This window comes from Danio rerio, chromosome 20 (genome assembly GCF_052040795.2).
Source record: "Danio rerio strain M-AB ecotype USA chromosome 20, GRCz13ab, whole genome shotgun sequence".
Lineage (NCBI taxonomy): Eukaryota > Metazoa > Chordata > Actinopteri > Cypriniformes > Danionidae > Danio > Danio rerio.
The window spans coordinates 3,335,630-3,354,925 of NC_141040.1; the positions used below are offsets into that span (position 1 = coordinate 3,335,630).

A 19,296-nucleotide genomic window follows, 5' to 3' on the forward strand; every position below is an offset into this window, starting at 1 on the left:
TTTCAAGTTATGTTGAACAAGTCATCCTCCAATTCCAGTTTTTAATTAAGATTATACGATTTTGTCAGCGCCAATAGCCTAGTGATAAGTGCGTCAACACATAGCACCAAGGTGCTCACAGCGACCCGAGTTCAATTCCCGCCTTGAGGTCCTTTGCCGATTTTTCCCTTATCTCTGCTCCCCACACTTTCCCGTCTGTAAAATGTCCACTGTCCTATCCCAATAAAAAGGTGAAAACCCCTAAAATAATTATTATAAAAAATAAAAATAAATAAAAAACGATTTATAAGTTTTTTTTCTACAGAAATAATCAAGTTGCAAAGACACACGTCAACAAAGCCCTGAAGCCCATTTGTGAGGTCAGACACTAATTGGATAAAAAGGCCTGGCTCTCAGGGCGCACTCACACTATGCTATCCGAAACGTGCCCAGGCGTGTTTCCCAATTAGTTTGTTGGGCTTTGATGCGATACACTTGTAGTGCGAGTGCAAAGTGCCCCTGAGCCCGAAACTGAAGACGCAATGTGACATTTAGAGGTCTAATTCATTAAGATTTATTAATCATTCTCAATTTTCAATGAACCAGACTGTCATAGTTTATTAAAGACGCAAATCCTTCGCTGCTAGTCAGCTCCACCTTCAGAAAACCTCCTAATACCTGCAGTACGAGGACTTTTATCATTTATGAGCGTCAAAGGTGGTGGATCTCTTCGGCAAAGTGTTTGACTGCGTGTCACTGCATCCCAAACCAATAAAAATAATACAAAACAATGTAACTAAAGCAATCTCCACTGTGCTAAGCGAGAGCGCTTCTCTTCCTGTTAAACAGTCACATCATCAATGATGCAAGCGTGCTCAGGTCCGGTAGGTAAAAATGCAATGAGATGCCCAGAGGTGTTCAGTCAGGTTGAGTTCAGGGCTCTGTGCAGGCCAGTCAAAATCCTCCACACCAAACTCGATCTACAATGTTTTTAAGAAGCTAGCTTTGTGCACCGGTGCGCAGTTATGCTGGAACAGGTAGGGGCAACCTTTGCAGTTTAATATCCTAATATTGTTCAAAAGAGTTCCTTTCACTGAAACTAAACGGGCAAGTCGGCTAGAATGAACACCTACCCGGTGACCTACTTGGACCTGGACCTTCTCCAAAATGAAAGGTCGTCGTTCTCAAGCCTCTGACGTTCAGACTGCAGCTCTGCACAATATGCTTGGCCAGAGGAGAACTGGTTGTGCCCAGCTGGGCCTGATTTCTCTCAAGGATTTTTTTCTTCTTCTTCACTTTCATCAATTTGTGGATTTTTGATTCCTTGCCACTGTCGACTCTGGCTTACTTGGCTGGGACTAGTGGAGCTGTGCATCAGTGCTGTTGCTATTTAGTGCCTTCAGCGGTGACATTTGCATTACACTGATCTGAGCTAAACTGAACTTCAACAGTGACATTTACTCAAGTAAATAAGTAAACACACTTACTGCATTTTAGTTAGCATGTTTTATGCAGCATCATTTTACAAATCTTAAGTCAAATCCTTGATTTTATTTAAATTAAACAATATGTTATTAAAAAAAATGGAAATTCCAAATGGCTAATTCACTTGTTAAAAACTCACAATCAAAATCAGCCTTGAATATTCAAGATCAGTGCATCGCTAGCCTGCAAATTTCTGTGGTTCCACAACAAAAATACACAACATTCAGTCAGCACACTGCAAACCTTTCAAGGTATACTGCGCTTTGGAAAAGTCAAGGTTTTAAAACTGCCAAACTTTTCTGCAATACCATTCCTAAGGTATGTGTAAGATTTTTATTTACTTTTTTTTTTGTTTTGTTTTTTAGGACAACAGGGGTGCGTTCTTCATACCTCGCTTAAATGATCTAAGATTATTTGGCAGATCCTGGATCTTTTAATCTTGATAACTGATCTCTCGCTAATTTGGTTCTTCAAACGAGTTCGCGAATCAGATTAGAATGTCTGGATGAACTGATCTGAGATCGCTGCGTGTGTTATGAAGGACAGATCTATCGATCCTCGAAATCATGATCAGCAATGCAACGATTGGCTGACGGCACAGCAGCGTAATGACATCATCTGATTAATATTCAATTATCCATGTGAGCAAAATTACGTCAAATTAGCAGTAAACGGCTTGTTAAATATGACACGCAATAACCTTCCACATTTGTTGTGAGCTGCAGGCTTTACACTTTCATTTGTCAAGACAAGAGTATTCATCATGTATTTCAATGCAAATCAATGTATTTAGTTCTACATTTAGAAAAGATTTTATTTATAATAGTAGCCGTTTTTTAATCGGTGTAAAGAATAACTGGATGTTTTCAAAAGCATTTTCATATTGCTAAACTTTTGTGAAGCATCAAATCACTGGCATATTAACTATCAAAACATGTTTATGACTGCATAAATGTATTATTGCTTTAAAAAAGTCACATATTGTGCATTTCTATTATACACAATTTGTACTAAAGCGATCTAAAAAGTTCATATCAATAAGTTTTCTCTTTGCACCACCAGATGGCAATCTTTGTACTTTCATTTCGAGGGTGTCGATTGCATACGTTTTATTAATATGTATAACTTTATTTATTTTATTAATGACTATAACTTTATATATATAGTTAAAAAAAATGTACCATTTTCCCAAGTGTATATAACTACTACTGTAAGAAAATATCAGAATTGGGAACATACTTTCTGTATTATCTTTGCTTGAACTGAGCCGATCTAATCCTGTTTATATGAATTGAACCTGCTCCCGACCAGGTTTGACCTAGCAGAACTGTTGCTATGACAACAACTCTCGAATCAGCTTTGAAGAACGAAACGATCCTGGATTGTGTCAAATCGTCAATATCCAAATCCAGCTAACTGAGTAATCCACGTACGAAGAACGGACCCCTGTATATCCAGCAGAAAAAAAAATATCCAAAAATGTCATTTCAACTTGTAAAGAAATCCGACAACGAATCATTTGAATTATTTAACCAGACATGTTTACTGCTCCAAAACATTATAAATCTTTCAAAAAATAAAATATATTGTGTTCAAAAGTTGTCGTTTTTTACAGACATTTAAAAAGAACTTATTTTAGAGCAGTAATCACAATACCGTGATATTTTTTTCCAAGGTTATCATACCATTAGAATCTTATACCGGCCCAAGCCTACGCAAGTGTAGAGTCAGTCAACTGGTCAAAACAACAAAGCTACTCTTTGTCTCACAAATGCAGTTTACTGCGAAACACAAACACACGTGCGTGCACTTACCAAAAACTTTAGCTTTGGCGAAGGGTGGGAAGAGCTCTGACTGCCCACAGAGGTTTCTGTATATCTGCCAAAGGTCTTGATGAAGCTTTTTGAAATCACTATATCTTTTCCACACTGTGATCTAGTGAAATAAAGGCAGCCCAATGAGAATTAACACTGACTGTGTCTGTTAGAAAAAGCACATCCACTGAACATGTCAGCGAAACGTACAGAACAATTCTACAGTTTTACAAACATCGTTTTGTCCATTGACTTAATGTTTAAGTGTAATTGTAATACTTTGTATTACATTTTAGTTCTGCAATATGACAATTTTTAAAGTGACGGCTGGGTTGGTAAAGTGGTAGGCTGGTTTAAGCTGGATTTTTCAGCAGGGTCGATAATGTAAATTTTAATTAGTTTAACAACAAAACAAGTAAATAGCGCTATTCCGCCTAGTCTCTCCCTATATTGTTTAGCATGCAACTCTAAATATTCAATCTGAAATAGCATGTCAGTTTGGCTTGCACGCCGTCGGACAAGCACTAGTCGCTTTTAACACATGAGAGAGGGCTCTTTTGCTCTGCTCGTGTTTCAGGAGGCGTGGCTCTAGACAGCAGGGGAGGGACTGTAGCTGCGTCCCAAATGGCACACTATACACTATGCACTCATGCACTATGTACTTATGCACTTACACACTTAACAGGATAGTATATGTATGTAGTGTCGTCCCAAATGGCACACTAATGTTTTTTTACTAAGCTGAAATTCAAACCGTTTCCTTAATGACGTTTGACGGTCGCCAAATCAGTGAAATAAACAACCGAATTATCAAATAATACCTGCCGTGAGTATAACCGCGTTCACCATCGGGATTCTCGTATGAGAATTTTGCTTTCACCATCCAAAATAAATAAAGTTATCCAACATGTGTGTCCGATAGCTCCCCCCCTTCCGCTACGTAAGCAAACCTGCGGTCGTTGAGTGCGTGAAGTGTCCATCATTACACACTTCATTTTAGCGGCTGAATGAGTGCATCATCCGGTTAATTAAAGTGCACTTAATATTTTTAGAGTTTTCAGTGTGAACGCACTACTTACACTATTTATACTACAAAATGGCGTAGAATAGTGCATAAGTATGCAATTTGGGACGCAGCTTGTGATTCAGAGATTTATGCTAAGCTGTTAGCATTGTGGAAGATCACCTACTGCACCGTTAATGACCAGGACAAATTTAAAGTCTAAAGGTAAAGTCCACCATTACAAGTCTATTCAAAATTAATAATTTTAACCAACTGTAGAACTACACATGGCCTATTGCTGTTTTACCATCTGTATGAGAAATAATAACAATAACAGCCTACTCATATCAATCTTTATTTTACAACTATAGACTCGTGAGAAAACCGTGATCTTTATTTTAAACAAAAATCGCGATTCTCATTTTAGCCAGAATCGTGCAGCTCTACCCTCTTGTGTGATTACTGAGAGTCCACTTCAACTGCACCTTAAAAACAGAACTAATAGCATGTGTCCTGAATGACATCAAATTAAAATTTGTTCCAGACATACATTTTTAATATGCACATATTAAGGATTCTGTAAAGTAATTTCTATTACAAGTGTGACTTCACTGGGATACCTACCTCCTGAATGTCCTCTGGGTTGTTCCTTGAGATAATCTGTCAAAATAAACGGAGTCATTTTAGTCTTTACAGTGTGTATTAGGAAGGAAGAGAATATAAATGGATTTATTAATTAAGTTACCACAAAAAAATAACAAATAAAGTTATGACTTTACAAATAAGTTATGGCTGATTTGAACATCTGATCTAAAGCTTGCATTGGCAGATGCTAAATAAAGCTAAGAACTATAGATGAGGTAAACAAAAACGGAGATAATAATGACAGATTTGTGATTAGGAAATCACACAGCTGATTGTGTAGATGCCTCAGATTTACATGACATCAGTAGACACGGTCCATAAAGATAACGTTACATACACGGCACAACAAACGCGACATTATCAAATTATATATATATTCTTAGTTTGTGTTAGTGATCCTGATAAACATTAGCGTTAGCACATAGGCGCTACTACCCCCGGTAAAATCCGTTTCGTCTCACCCGGGCCGTGACTTTATACACCGTGTAGCCTTTCTTGTGTGTTGTGGGGTCGGTGACCGTGTAGAATCGCACAATCTCATCTTTGTTGCGCGCGGAGATCATCCTGAAACACGCATCGCCATAGCAAAACGTACGACCCGTACAATAGACAACAGTCCAACGATCAGCTCATGAATATTAATCAAGCCATGCTGACGTTCCGTGTGTATTTTCCGGGTGGCGTCAAGTACATGGCAAGCCAAAGATAATGTATGGCAAGCCATCCCCTTTGTTCCTTTTGCAGAATAATAGATGAATCTGTAGATCATCTTTTTTGGGAATGTGCCCATATTAAGATTTTTTTGGAAATAATTCAGTTTATTTATACGTGTATCTCTTTTATATAATTTTTCTTTGTCGTACAAGGATGTTTTATTTGGTTTTTATCATGTTGATAAAGATAAATATTTTCTAATAAATCTGTTTATTTTACTAGCAAAATATTTTATACATAAATGGCTGTAAAGCCCCTTTTTCTTATTTTTTGTAAAGATTTGAAATATTATTTAAATACAATCTCTAACTCCAGCAATGTTACAGCTTTAAAATCCGTAACACTATGTGAATCTTACAATATTCTCTCTTTTTTTATAATGCCCAGAAGACTGTATTGTATGTGATCTTGTAAACATCACTGTGACCTTGCTTTAAGGTAAATTTAAAGTGATTTTTGTAATTCATATCCCCCCTGGCATATTCTTTGGTTTGTATTTTTGTTTTGTTCTGTTCTCTACCTTTGTTGTTATAGGTTTTGTACCTTTTCTGTAGATTTTTTGTATTCTTGTTAAACGTTCTAATAAAATAATAATAATAATAAAATGTATGGCAAGCCATATTAACATTCAATAGTGCACATGTAATCAAAAACAGTAGTGATTTTGTTAGCTCACATTGCTAGTTTTTGTGGTGAACAATTTATCTGTGCATGTCAATAAAATGTGTTGTCCTTAATATTTAAAGGAACCTTTTCACAAAAGGCTTATAATCATAACAAAAGTTTTTTAAAAGCTAAGATCAAGGTTGGAAATGACTGGAAACCAGCCTAGAAGTGGCCAAAACCCCTCTAAAACCAACCTGGTCGACCAGCTAAAACCAGCCTAGGCTGGTTTAAGCTGTTTTTTTCAGTAGGGTCACTTTTAGAGACAGACCATTAACCAGAAACAGGTGATTAAGAATGTAAACTTGGATTTCATACAACTGTCTCCCCCACTTTTAAAGTGTCCACTATGGCCCTGGCCGTTAGAACTACCTATTGTTATAACACACAGTACCAAAACATACACAGACAAGCTGAACACAGATGCGCAGCTAATGTAGTCTACGCTCTCCAGCACAATAGAGGGCGATATACACATTTACCGGTGATCTGCAACCCGTCAGGACACAAGAATGAAGAAGAGGAACCTCAGCCAATCATAATAAAGGACTTGGAGCAGCATGTTGCAGGTTGTCTATGCTGTGCGTCAGTGTTGTCACTCATCATCAACGCTGAATGATATTTACATGTAATAAAGCGTTAATGACAGCACTATGAGGACTCTTCTGAGACTGAAGCGGCTGATGCCAGAAGGTGAGAAGAGTTTGAACTGAGTTTCTTTGTATTCTAAACAGTGTTTGGTTTTAATCAGAGGGACTTACAGCGCTGCACTGCCGCGAGAACACCAGCAGAACATCACAGCATTGTAGAGCGGTGAACGAGTTGATTTGACAGATCCTTAAACCTTGAACTTAGAGGTTACAAATATTGTAATAATTGGTGAATAGCAGCAGTGTTCATATGGAATCAAATGCTTGAAGACTTAAAGGGATAGCCCTACTGAAAATACAGCTTAAACCAGCCTAGGATGGTTTTAGCTGGTCAACCAGGCTGGTTTTAGATGAGTTTTGGCCATTTCCAGGCTGGTTTCAAGCCATTTCCAGCCTGGTCTTAGCTGGTCAGGCTGGAAAATGACCAGCTAAAACCAGCTTGACCAGCCTAGCCAAGCTGGGAGCCCAGCTAAAACCAGCTATGTCCAGCTTAAACCAGACTGGTCAAGCTGATTTTTGCTGGTCATTTTCCAGCCTGACCAGCTAAGACCAGGCTGGAAATGGCTGGAAACCAGCCTGGAAATGGCCAAAACCCCTCTAAAACCAGCCTGGTCAACCATCTAAAACCAGCCAACCAGCCTAGGCAGGTTTAAGCTAGATTTTTTAGCAGAGAGTTCACCCAAAACTGAACATTTACTCACCCTCAAGTGGTCCCTTTAAGTTTATTTATGCTGTTGAACACCAAAGCTATATTTTGACAAAAGCTGGAAACTTGTAACCATTCTCATACATAGTAGGAAAACGAATACTATGGAAGTCAGTGTTTGCAGATTTCCAGCAGTCTTCTACACGTCTTCTTTTGTGTTTAAGAGAAGACTGAATGGACCAGAAACATTTATTTTCCTTATAAAAATGTGAACCTAGGCTGGTTGGCTGGTTTTAGCTGGTCGACCAGGCTGGTTTTAGAGGGGTTTTGGCCATTTCCAGGCTGGTTTCCAGCCATTTCCAGCCTGGTCTTAGCTGGTCAGGCTGGAAAATGACCAGCTAAAACCAGCTTGACCAGCCTGGTTTAAGCTGGACGTACCTGATTTTGGCTGGGCTCCCAGCCTGGCTAGGCTGGTCAAGCTGGTTTTAGCTGGTCATCTCCCAGCCTGACCAGCTAAGACCAGGCTGGAAATGGCCAAAACCCCTTCAAAACCAGCCTGGTCGACCAGCTAAAACCAGCCAAGGCTGGTTTAAGCTGTTTTTTTCAGCAGGGTCCTCAAACAAATCATACAAAAACAATCCTAAAATCATACGATTAATGATAGAACACACACTTTTAGCTTCTCCTTCGTCAAATGATAGCACTTCCTCTAAGGCAGTGGTTCTCAAACGTTTTTCATCAAGTACCACCTCAGAACAAAATTGTCTCTCCAAGTACCACCAAAATGAGCAGTATTGAAATGCAGTAGCCTAGTAGGCCTAGTACAGCAGCTACAACTCTGCACAGTTAAAAAAAATGTGGCAGATTACCTCAGAAATATAGGCTACATGGCATATTATATACATCATTTTTGATAAATTTTGAAATGTGTGTAGCATGTACATGACATATTTCATTCCTCTGCGTACCACTAGAAGGAAGCCACCACAGTTTGAGAACCACTGCACTAAGCCAAAGCCTTAAATGTGTATTGCATGCACTTATTCTGTGGTTGCATTCACGTTAAACTTCTTTGAAACGACATTATTTTTAATTTATCGTCCTTATTTAAATGTGATTTAAATGTGTCTATATAAGATATATTTCTGTGTTTCTCTGGTACATTAATAACAGAAACATGGGGACAATTGTAAAATAGTATTTACTTGTGGAAAATATACATGTAATTTCGTGTTTTAAATTATTTAATGGTATAGCAGAAAATTTTGACGGTTTTAAAACCTTGACTTTTCCAAATCGCGGTATACCTTGAAAAGGGTTATCAAACCATGCCTAGTCCTGAAGAGTTTAAACTCCAACCTGTCTTTATTTAAAAGCAAAAGCTAAATTACTTGTGTAATCATTGTCAGGCATGGGATGACATTAGTGTTGAAGTTCTCAGGAAATACTCTTATCTGAGAAATGACATTCAGTGCTGTCTATTATAGTGCTTTGGACGAAACGATCATGCTCCAGCTCTTCCATCAACAAATCCATCCTTAAACATCTCACATCCAAAATCATTGCCACGGGTCCAATTTCAGTGGCTGAATACATGAGGGAAGCACTCACCAATCCGGTGTTGGTACGTATAAGTTTACATGTACTCTTTGGAGCGTATATTCAAGAATTCTGAAAGCATATTTTATTATTACACATAGAACTGACAAAAAACAAGTCCCAATCAATCACAGTCTGTATTAAAATTGTTAAATGGTGCTTTTTAAAGTCAAGTGTCAGATTCTTGACTTTCCAAAAAGTATGCTTTTTAAAAGACTTCAGCACAAAAGTAATACAAAACTGGAATAATTGTCCTTAATTTTATTTCTAAATCACATTATTTCAATTTACACTCACCGGCCACTTTATTAGGTACACCTGTCCAACTGCTTGTTGACGCAAATTTCTACATTTACATTTAGTCATTTAGCAGACGCTTTTATCCAAAGCAACTTACAAATGAGGACAAGGAAGCAATTTACACAACTAAGAGCAACAATGAATAAGTGCTATAGGCAAGTTTCAGGTCTGTAAAGTCTAAGAAGGGAAGTATTAGTAGTATTAGTATTAGTAATTAGTCATAAAAAGTCATGTGACAGCAAATTGTAACATTTCCAAACTTTTGACTGTCAATGTGTATCCATAACCTTGTATTCTTTATAAGAGATGATTAGAAAGCTGGTGCTTTTCTGCCAAGGACCAAAACTCTTTGCTTTTGTTTTCAGGGATATTATGTGAAAAATGACATGCTCGGAGCAGGTGGTGATTTTATTACATCACCCGAGATTAGTCAGATTTTTGGCGAGGTAAGCCTTTATTTATTTGTAAATAAATGCCTACTGATACTCTAAAACACAAATATAAAAAGCTTTTTCCATCTCCAGCTTTTAGGAGTTTGGTGCGTCATTGAGTGGATGGCGGCTGGGAAATCCAGTGCGCTGCAGTTAGTGGAGCTCGGACCAGGTCGAGGTTCATTGACCAGTGACATCCTGAGGGTAAGTAATCCAAATAATAATGCTCTGATATGCAGTGATATTTTGATATATTGCGTGCTTTAATATATTACAGAAGCCTAAAATATATTTAGTCTGGTTGTTTCATTTTTGCTCCTTTCTAGGGGTACTGAGAAAAAGGCAACACACACACAAAAAACAAAAAGAATTAATTAGGATAATAAAAAACTATCAAATTTTAATTTGATCGAATTAATAATAAATTAATATTAATATAATTTTCTCTATCCCAGCATACTTTCACTTCAGATGTAATAATAATAAAAAAAAACTCTGAAAAAAGATTTCAAAAGAAAAATGTTCTCTTTTATTCACTGTTTAACAAAGTTTAATATATAGGATTTTTACATTTCCAGAAAGGGTAAACAAAGAGATACTTAAATGAAAATTCTCCTAGCCAAAATCATCATGAGAGGGGAAGGCCAAAATAACAAACAAAACAAAAGCTTCATAAATAGATATATTTATTTATACAACAATATAAGTTAATATACAATACAATATTATTTTTACAATATATATTTATACAACAGTTCTGTCTGGTTCTCAAATCTGACTGGCTGATAGCCGTGCGATATTCTGCAATATCACAACTCCTACAGCCTCTTTACTCTTTGTGTATTACTCCGCCCACTGTATAATTTGTTCCAGATCTACTGAAATATGTAAATATGCTCGCATGACAATAACATGCAAATGACACTAATTACAATATATACAACTGAAGCTTATTTACCTTCAAATGAACTCAAGTTTATATAGTTAATCTGAAACACTGGTCAGGCTGGAAAATGACCAGCCAAATCCAGCTAAAACCAGCTTGACCAGCATGGTTTAAGCTGGACATAGCTGGTTTTGGCTGGACTCCCAGCTTGGCTAGGCTGGTCAAGCTGGTTTAACTGGTCATCTCCCAGCCTGACCAGCTAAGACCAGGCTGGAAATGGCTTGAAACCAGCCTGGAAGTGGTCAAAACCTGGCTGATTGACCAGCTAAAACCAGCCAACCAGCCTAGGCTGGTTTAAGCTGGATTTTTCAGCAGGTATTTGAGCTGTGGTTTTCATTTATGGCAGGTCTTCAGTCAGTTGAAAGGTGTCCTGGGCGAGACTGGGATCTCCATTCATCTTGTGGAGGTCAGCCCAAAGTTAAGCCAAGTTCAGGCTGAATGTCTTACTGGAAATCAGACGCAGACATATGACAACAATCACACTTTTTACCGCAGTGGCACTACATGTACAGGCCTGCCTATATACTGGTATCACAGCATAGAGGACGTCCCAAGAGGTACGGATCCATCAAATGGATGTAATGAGACGGATTATTTTAGTTTGTTGTAACAAAATTCTGTTTTCTTTGACAGGTTTCAGCATTTTTCTTGCCCATGAGTTTTTTGACGCTCTTCCCATTCACAAGTTTCAGGTACTCCAGAAATATTTCAAATATAAATAATGTGTTTATCTTTGGGTGCTTTCACACCTAGACTTTTGTTTTAGAACCTGTCTCATTTGCCCAGTTAGCACGGTTCGTTTGGCATGTGTGAAACCACCAATCGCTCAAGGATCCGCGCCAAATCAATGGCTCCGAGATCGCTTGAATAAGGTGGTCGCGGCTCAATTGAAACTAACTCTTGAGCGGATTGATTGCCGTGAGAAAGCAAACGATCCGAGCCCGGTTATATCAGTGTTTTATGTATATGTAATAGGCATACGGCTTCATAAGGAGAGAAATATGAGTTGGGCGGGAGGTCATTCAACAGACATCCCAAGTCTCCCGGAAGTTTCAGTAGTCTCCCGCAAATGCAGACACTCCACGATGCTCGCAAACAAGTGATAATCTCCCAGTAATCGCACGTCTCCCTCCCGGTCCTCAAATTCATCGTGCACCCTTCTCACCCCTCCCCATCACATCCCTCCTCGCTCTTCAGACACGTTATCACCTTACGTTATCATGCGCACCTTATCAAACTCCACCAAACCTCCCCCTGACAGCTGAACGCGACTCTGCAAAATAAACCGTGAAATTCTGACCAATGTGAGGAGAGTTTACTCACACGTGACTTGTTTTAGCTCTTATGATGCGATTAGAAACTTTGCAGTGTGAAGGTGAACCGCACCAAGAACAAAGAGCAACAATGTAACAATTTTAATGCCTGTTTCAGAACAACCGAATCGATTCACAGGTGTGAAAGCACACATAGGGAACATTCATTTATGTTTTCCCAACATTTATTAAAGCGTAGTGTTGCTGTTGCTGAAGTGATCTATTTTCTTTAAGAGAACGGAGAACGGCTGGCGGGAGGTGCTGGTTGATATTGATCCTGAAAACCCAGGAAAACTGAGATTTGTGGTTTCTCATCGTCCTACCCTGGCCTCCAGCACTCTTATACAGGTGAGGTCTCCCTCCATGAGATCATTTCTTGTATGGTTGATCACATCCAGCAGATGGCATTAAAATCAAATCTATTTGGCCACAGCCAAATCACCCTGCAGCCCAAGACCGGTTACTCACTGAAGCTAACCAGGGCTGAGCCTGGTCACTACCTGAATGGGAGACCACTAGGGAACACTAGGTTGCTGTTGGAAGTGGTGTTAGTGAGGCCAGCAGGGGGCGCTCAACCTGTGGTCAGTGTGAGTCCTAATGCCCCAGTATAGTGAAGGGGACACTACACTGTCAGTGGGCGCCGTCTTTCGGATGAGACGTTAAACCGAGGTCCTGACTCTCTGTGGTCATTAAAAATCCCATGGCACTTCTCGTGAAAGAGCAGGGGTGTAACCCCGGTGTCCTGGCCAAAGTCCCTCTATCAGCCCTTACGATCATGGCCTCCCAATCATCCCCTTCCATCGAATCACTTTCTCTCCACTCCACTAATAGCTGGTGTGTGATTTGCGAGATTTGTGACCCCTGCTCTACAGTCTAAGTCAGGGGTGTCCGAAATCAGTCCTGGAGGGCCGGTGTCCTGCAGAGTTTAGCTTCAATTAGCTTCAACACACCTGCCAGGAAGTTTCTAGTACAGGGATGCTCAAACTCTTCCTGGAGGGCCGGTGTCCTGCAAAGTTTAGTTCCAACCCCAATCAGACACACCTGGGCTAGCTGATCAGGCTCTTACTAGGCTTTCTAGAAACATCCGTGCAGGTGTGTTGAGGCAAGTTGGAGCTAAAATCTGCAGGACATCGGCCCTCCAGGACTGAGTTTGGACACCCCTGTTCTAGTATATCTAGTACGACACAGGTGTCAAACTCCGTTCCAAAAGGGCCGCAGCTCTGCACAGTTTAGTTCCAACCCTGATTAAACACACCTGATCAAACTAATTGAGTCCTTCAGGCTTGTTTGAAACCTACAGGTTAGTGTGTCGGAGCAGGGTTGGAACTAAACTGTGCAGGGCTTCGGCCCTCCAGGAATTGAGTTTGACACCCCTGTAGTAAGAGCTTCATTAACGAGATATAAACTTATCCAGCATAAACTTAACAACATCCAGCATATGTTTTACGCAGCGAATGCCTTTCCAGCCGCAACCCATCACTGGAAAACACCATGTTTTAAGTTGTATTATGAAAATATTTTCCTGTCAATGATGATTTTTAGAAAGATGAAAGCAGACGGCACGTGGAAGTGTGTGCTGAGGGTGGAGTCATCGTTCAGAAGCTGGCCAGTCGGATCGCAGAGGATGGAGGCGCAGCCTTAATTGTAGACTATGGGCATGATGGGACAAAAACTGACACTTTCAGAGTAAGTACCGCATGTAGAATCCCTCTTAGATGTTCTCAATCCGGACCTGTGCTGGTCATTTGAAAGCTAATGTGTTATATTAGGAGTTATCCAACTCAATCATACATTCCCTTTATTGAGTCCCTTTATCAATCTGGGGTCGCCACAGCAGAATGAACCGCCAACTTATCCAGCAAGTTTTTACGCAGTGGATGCCCTTCCAGCCGCAATCTCTGGGAAACATCCACACACACACACTCATACACTACGGACAATTTAGCCTACCCAATTCACCTGTACCGCATGTCTTTGGACTGTAGGGGAGCACCCGGAGGAAACCCACGCAAAGGCAGGGAGAACATGCAAACTCCACACAGAAACGCCAACTGAACCGAGGTTAGAACCAGCGACCATCTAACATTCCACCAACAAACAACACCCCCACCCTTCAATAAAAAAAAAAAAAAACATTTAGTTTTTGTCTGTGCTTAAATTTAATTACTTATTTCATATACATTTTTGGATATTTTATGCAAATACATCCCAGTCAATGTAAAACTGTGAATTCTTCTCAGTTACTTAAGTAAAATTAAGTACTTAAGTAAATTATATTCATATCGAAATGTACACTCACCGGCCACTTTATTAGGTACAGCTTAGTAGTACCAGGTTGGTCCCACGTTTGCCCTCAGAACTGCCTTAATCCTTCATGGCGTAGATTCAACAAGCTACTGGAAATATTCCTCAGAGATTTTGCTCCATATTGACATGACAGCATCACATGGTTGCTGCTGATTTTTTGGCTGCACATCCATGATGCCAATCTCCCGTTCCACCACATCCCAAAGCTGCTCTTTTAGATTGAGATCTGGTGACTGTGGAGGCCATTTGAGTACAGCGAACTCATTGTCATTTTTAAGAAACCAGTCTGAGATGATTCATACTTTACAACCATGCCACGTTCAAAATCACCTTTCCTCCCCACGCCGATGCTCGGTTTGATCTGCAGCAGATCATCTTGACCATGCAAGATGAGTTGCTGCCATGTGATTGGCTGATTAGAAATGTGCATTAACGAGCAGTTGGACAGGTGTACTTCATAAAGAGGCTAGCGAGTGTATGTCAGTTTTTTCCTATGTAGCGCAGCCCTAGTTTTACATGCATTTGAATGTCTCTTGCTGTATTTGACGTCACAAACTATTTCATTTTCATTACCTTCCAATAAAATCCCTACAGAACAGCTTGATTGGAAATTTACTGCATAAAAATAGAAGTTGAGCACAGAGAATACAAGAGAAGGAAACGCATGTTAAGTTTTCATATGCAAAATACAGATATAAAATGTTATCTAGTGTCATTTTAAGCAGGGTTTAGCCATTAATCAGTGTCCAGCTGTTAGTATTAGTGTGGTCAGGATGATTAAACTGTTGTGTTTGCGTTAATTCTGCAAATAATTGGCCTATTTTTAGTTGCTAGATCTGATCATTTATTTTGTGTTTTTCACCATGTTTTGTTGTTACAATTCATTCCTGTGACAGGGTTTTAAAGGCCATCAAATCCATGATGTATTGGAGGCACCCGGCCTGGCAGATTTGACCGCAGATGTGGACTTCAGCTACCTGAGGAAAATGGCAGGTGACCAGGTGATCTGCTTGGGACCCATCACACAAAGATCTTTCTTGAAAAACATGGGCATTGACTCCCGTATGCAGGTGAGAATGACAGCACTACTGCCTTTGAACTTCTAAAAAATGATGACGTGACAGGAACTGATTTCATCCTATGAATTGGCTTAAGTTGATGTCACATGGATGACCTTCCATGATCCAATATCTTCTACTGTGTTCAAGAATGAGGGAAAATCTGATTTGAAAACTGAATAGTATCACTATTTCTATTTTGGGGACTATTCCTTTGTCACCTTCTTTTTTACAGCACATTATACACTAGAGATTTACAGAAATGCACGGTAAAATACACAATATGGGCAATTCTACTCTGCCCAAGTGTAACGGAGGCCAGCTAGTGTGTGCTGTGCAGGTAAACCTCACTCCTCTGACCTCTAAAGGTGCTCTAGCGACAGACGCTAGAGGCCATGGTCTTTAGCCTCCTTGTTAGAGCAACCGACTCCCATGCGGAAGGTCGCTGGTTCGAAATCAGCTCGGAGTGGGTTGGGTGGCGTAGGACCGGTGGGGTTACATTGGTGCCGTGACCCGGATGGGAGTGAGGTTTGGGGGGGTGAGAGTAACGGATGCCAGCTAGTGTGTGCTGTGCAGGCAAACCTCACTCCTCTGACCTCTAAAGGTGCTCTAGCGACAGGCGCTAGAGGCTATGGTCTTTAGCTTGCTTGTTAGAGCAACGGACTCCCATGCGGAAGGTCGCCGGTTCGAAACCAGCTTGGAGCGGGTTGGGTGCCGTGACCCGAATGGGAGTGAGGTTTAGGGGGGTGAGAGTAACGGATTCCAGCTAGTGTGTGCTGTGCAGGTAAACCTCACTCCTCTGACCTCTAAAGGTGCTCTAGCGACAGACGCTAGAGGCCATGGTCTTTAGCCTCCTTGGTAGAGCACCCGACTCCCATGCGATAGGTCGCTGGATCGATACCAGCTCGGAGCAGGTTGGTATCGCAGGACCGGCGGGGTTACACAAGCATATGAAGAGGAATATTATTACATGAATGAGGGAAATCTTACAAACAGCCAATTTTATGGAATTTTTTTAGGCTTATAATATTCAACCAAGTATTTCTGAAGATGCTCAATGAAATAGATTTAATGAAATGATGTGGCAATAAGTAAACCTAAATCTTTATGTACAGAACTATCCATGTAGTGTGTTAAAAAGTGACAGCAGACGCTATTGAATGATATTTGTAAAGTTGTTGAAGAGTTTGGTTTGGTTTTGTCATCCTCTGCTTTAGGTTCTACTGAGCAGTAATGACCCGTCCATCAGAGCACAGCTCATCCACAGCTATGACATGCTGATCAACCCTGAGAAAATGGGTGAGCGGTTCCAGTTTTTCTCTGTGCTCAACACGGCTCGGCTGGCTCAGAGAGAACATATGCAGAAGAGTACAGTGATGCCTGTGGCAGGATTTACTGAGCTGGAGATGCAATGAAAAGATCTTCTGCTACTAATGTGCATGGACTGTACTGATTGTCTGGTTTGTCACAAATTACACAGTAAAACGTTTATATATTATGTTTTATTGTGTGATTCGTCTTCCCTATTTACAGTCAAGTATAGTTTCTTATCAGAAATTATCGCATTTGTCAATTATACAATACAATCGATTACACAAGAGGTTCTCGTTGCTTGTCCTCCGGACCCACCACTCATTTTATACATATTTTCCTGTATAAAACATTTAAATCTGTTTAACTGAAGCCAAAATCAGGTGTTTTTTTAAGTAAGACTGGCCCTGGTGACTCAATGATCATTACAAATACGTGTTTGTTTTACTAAGTCTCAGAGCTGAAATCGAAAGACCCACGCCTCACTGACAGAGGTCCAGAATTTGTCCAATACATGAGCTCATTTGTCCTATTTTAACTGCTATGCCATCATTAATAGTGTAATTAAGCCATCGAAGAAAGCTTTAAGATGTAAATCTGACATTGTTCAGTCACCGGTCACTACTGAGCGACTGTATTGTTGTTAAATAAGGAAAAGATTTTACAAGTAACTGTTATTCTGAATCTTGGACCTTACTCTTGAATTAAAAGATGACCAATAAAAGGTGTGGAGCACTAAAAGTTAATTTTAAAGCATTTTAAAGTTATTTTTCATACTAAATTAGGCTATTGTAGTTATCTGGGATTTTTCAAATTTAGATGCAAGACAGGATGGATCCATGCTTTCATGTAGTTGACTCCAAATTCTGACTCTGAATGTTGCAGTTGAAATGGAGACTCATCAGAGCAGGCAACGTTTCTCCAATCTTCTGTTGTCCTGTTTTGGTGAGTCTGTGTGAATTGTAGCCTCAGTTTCCTTTTCTTAGCTGACAGGAGCGGCACCCGGTGTGGTCTTCTGCTGCTGTAGCCCATCCGCCTCAAGGTTGGACGTGTTGTGTGTTCAGAGATGCTCTTCTGCAGACCTTGGTTGTAACCATAGACTGTAAAATATATGGATGTAGTATCCGTGACGTCACCCATAGGTTTCTGAAGAGCGCAAAAGAAGCCACAAGTAGGCGCGGCCAACCGTCGCCATTTTGGTCACGCGTCATCACACCCACGGCGGGACACCAAACAAGGGCAAAGAGGCGGAGAGTGAGCGGAGCTACAGACACCTGCTAGCATTTAGCCTGGACCTGGTTCAGACACACTTTACTTTGGGAGAAATGCTTAATACTTAATTACCTGTGACTCGTTTGTGTTCTGACCACTTGTGCTTGGTTGTACACTATATCAATAAAGTGTTTAGACTTGTAAAAACACTGCTGTAATACATTGAGCAACTAAACATTGTTCTTATGACGTTTTTCAACAGGAGGAAAACGCAAATTACTTCCAAACACTTCAGATATAGTCTGTGTTAGTTAATGTAAGACTATTGATGAACTCCAGCATAACACTGCATGACAACACTTCAGATGACTGTGCTAGAGCCTACAGCTAATCAATCTGACAGATTCTGCAGTGCATTACAGCTCTAAATATAAATATAAACGATAAATGATCTTAAATAAAACAAATACATGTATAGAGATGGTGTATAAGTATATAACTTTACTCACATGGGAAACGGAGGCCACGTGAATGGTTTGTGAGCACAATTAAGTGCCCTCAGCATGCCATGCCATCTGATAATTGTAGGAAACAAGTCCAAAAGGCAGTTGACTGTGTAAAGCCACATGAAACAACACAGAAATAGATAAATATGGCGAGTTCAGTGGCTAATCTGCAGGATTCAGCTGAGGTGACGTGACGGCGACCAGCGAGACCTAGCTGTCACTCAAGTGGCCACGCCCTTAATTATGCAAACTTAATATAACTTAATATAAAGGAAACGGATGAGTTATAAAAAAATTCACCCCCTCACAGTTGTCATGAAGGGTAATATTAGCTGTATTAACCAAAATCTTTTTTTGTACCAGGCTGTAAACACCTTTTTTTCTGCTGTAAAGTTGGCCATTCTAACAGTGGGCTCAATTGAAATTTGCTCTGTTTTGGAGCCAGGATTGGCCAGGACTAGCGGAATTTCGGATGAATATCAGTTTTAGTTACTTCCGTATTGGCTTCCTGAGGGAGAGCGGGAGGTTGCCGCTTGGTTGTAACGAGTGCTTATTTGAGGTACTGTTGCCTTTCTATCAGCTGGAACCAGTCTGGCCATTCTCCTCTGAACCAGTAACTAAAGCAGTATGTGCTAACGCTTGAATAGGCTTGTCACACACTCAAGTATGTATTATTATTTAAAGTATAATAAGCAGGATAACTGGGATGTAGCC

General features: G+C 40.1%; 2 protein-coding genes across 6 annotated transcripts in view; one reads left to right on the top strand and one right to left on the bottom strand.

The window, feature by feature from the left end:
• rps6kc1 (ribosomal protein S6 kinase B1) overlaps positions 1 to 5,612 on the bottom strand; it is a 40,211-nt gene extending 34,599 nt beyond the window's left edge. For 4 of the 5 annotated variants that reach the window (XR_015517817.1, XM_087297464.1, XM_087297463.1 and 1 more), the window contains exons 1-3: positions 5,388 to 5,548; positions 4,906 to 4,941; positions 3,279 to 3,399 (exon numbers count right to left, since the gene is read on the bottom strand). Coding sequence is in view for 3 of the 5 variants with exons in the window: in XM_087297464.1 (XP_087153590.1) it covers positions 3,279 to 3,399; positions 4,906 to 4,941; positions 5,388 to 5,489 (259 nt within the window). In the remaining 2 variants the exon portion in view is untranslated. 5 annotated transcript variants of the gene reach the window in all.
• A 1,257-nt stretch (positions 5,613 to 6,869) lies between these two features.
• ndufaf7 (NADH:ubiquinone oxidoreductase complex assembly factor 7) lies at positions 6,870 to 17,236 on the top strand. Its single transcript, NM_001076763.1, is given in 10 exon segments — positions 6,870 to 6,996; positions 9,087 to 9,223; positions 9,864 to 9,944; positions 10,023 to 10,133; positions 11,222 to 11,432; positions 11,509 to 11,567; positions 12,423 to 12,536; positions 13,731 to 13,874; positions 15,392 to 15,565; positions 16,771 to 17,236. Coding segments are annotated over 10 exon segments (1,269 nt in total). The 5' UTR covers positions 6,870 to 6,956; the 3' UTR covers positions 16,969 to 17,236.
• The last annotated feature ends 2,060 nt before the right edge of the window (positions 17,237 to 19,296 follow it).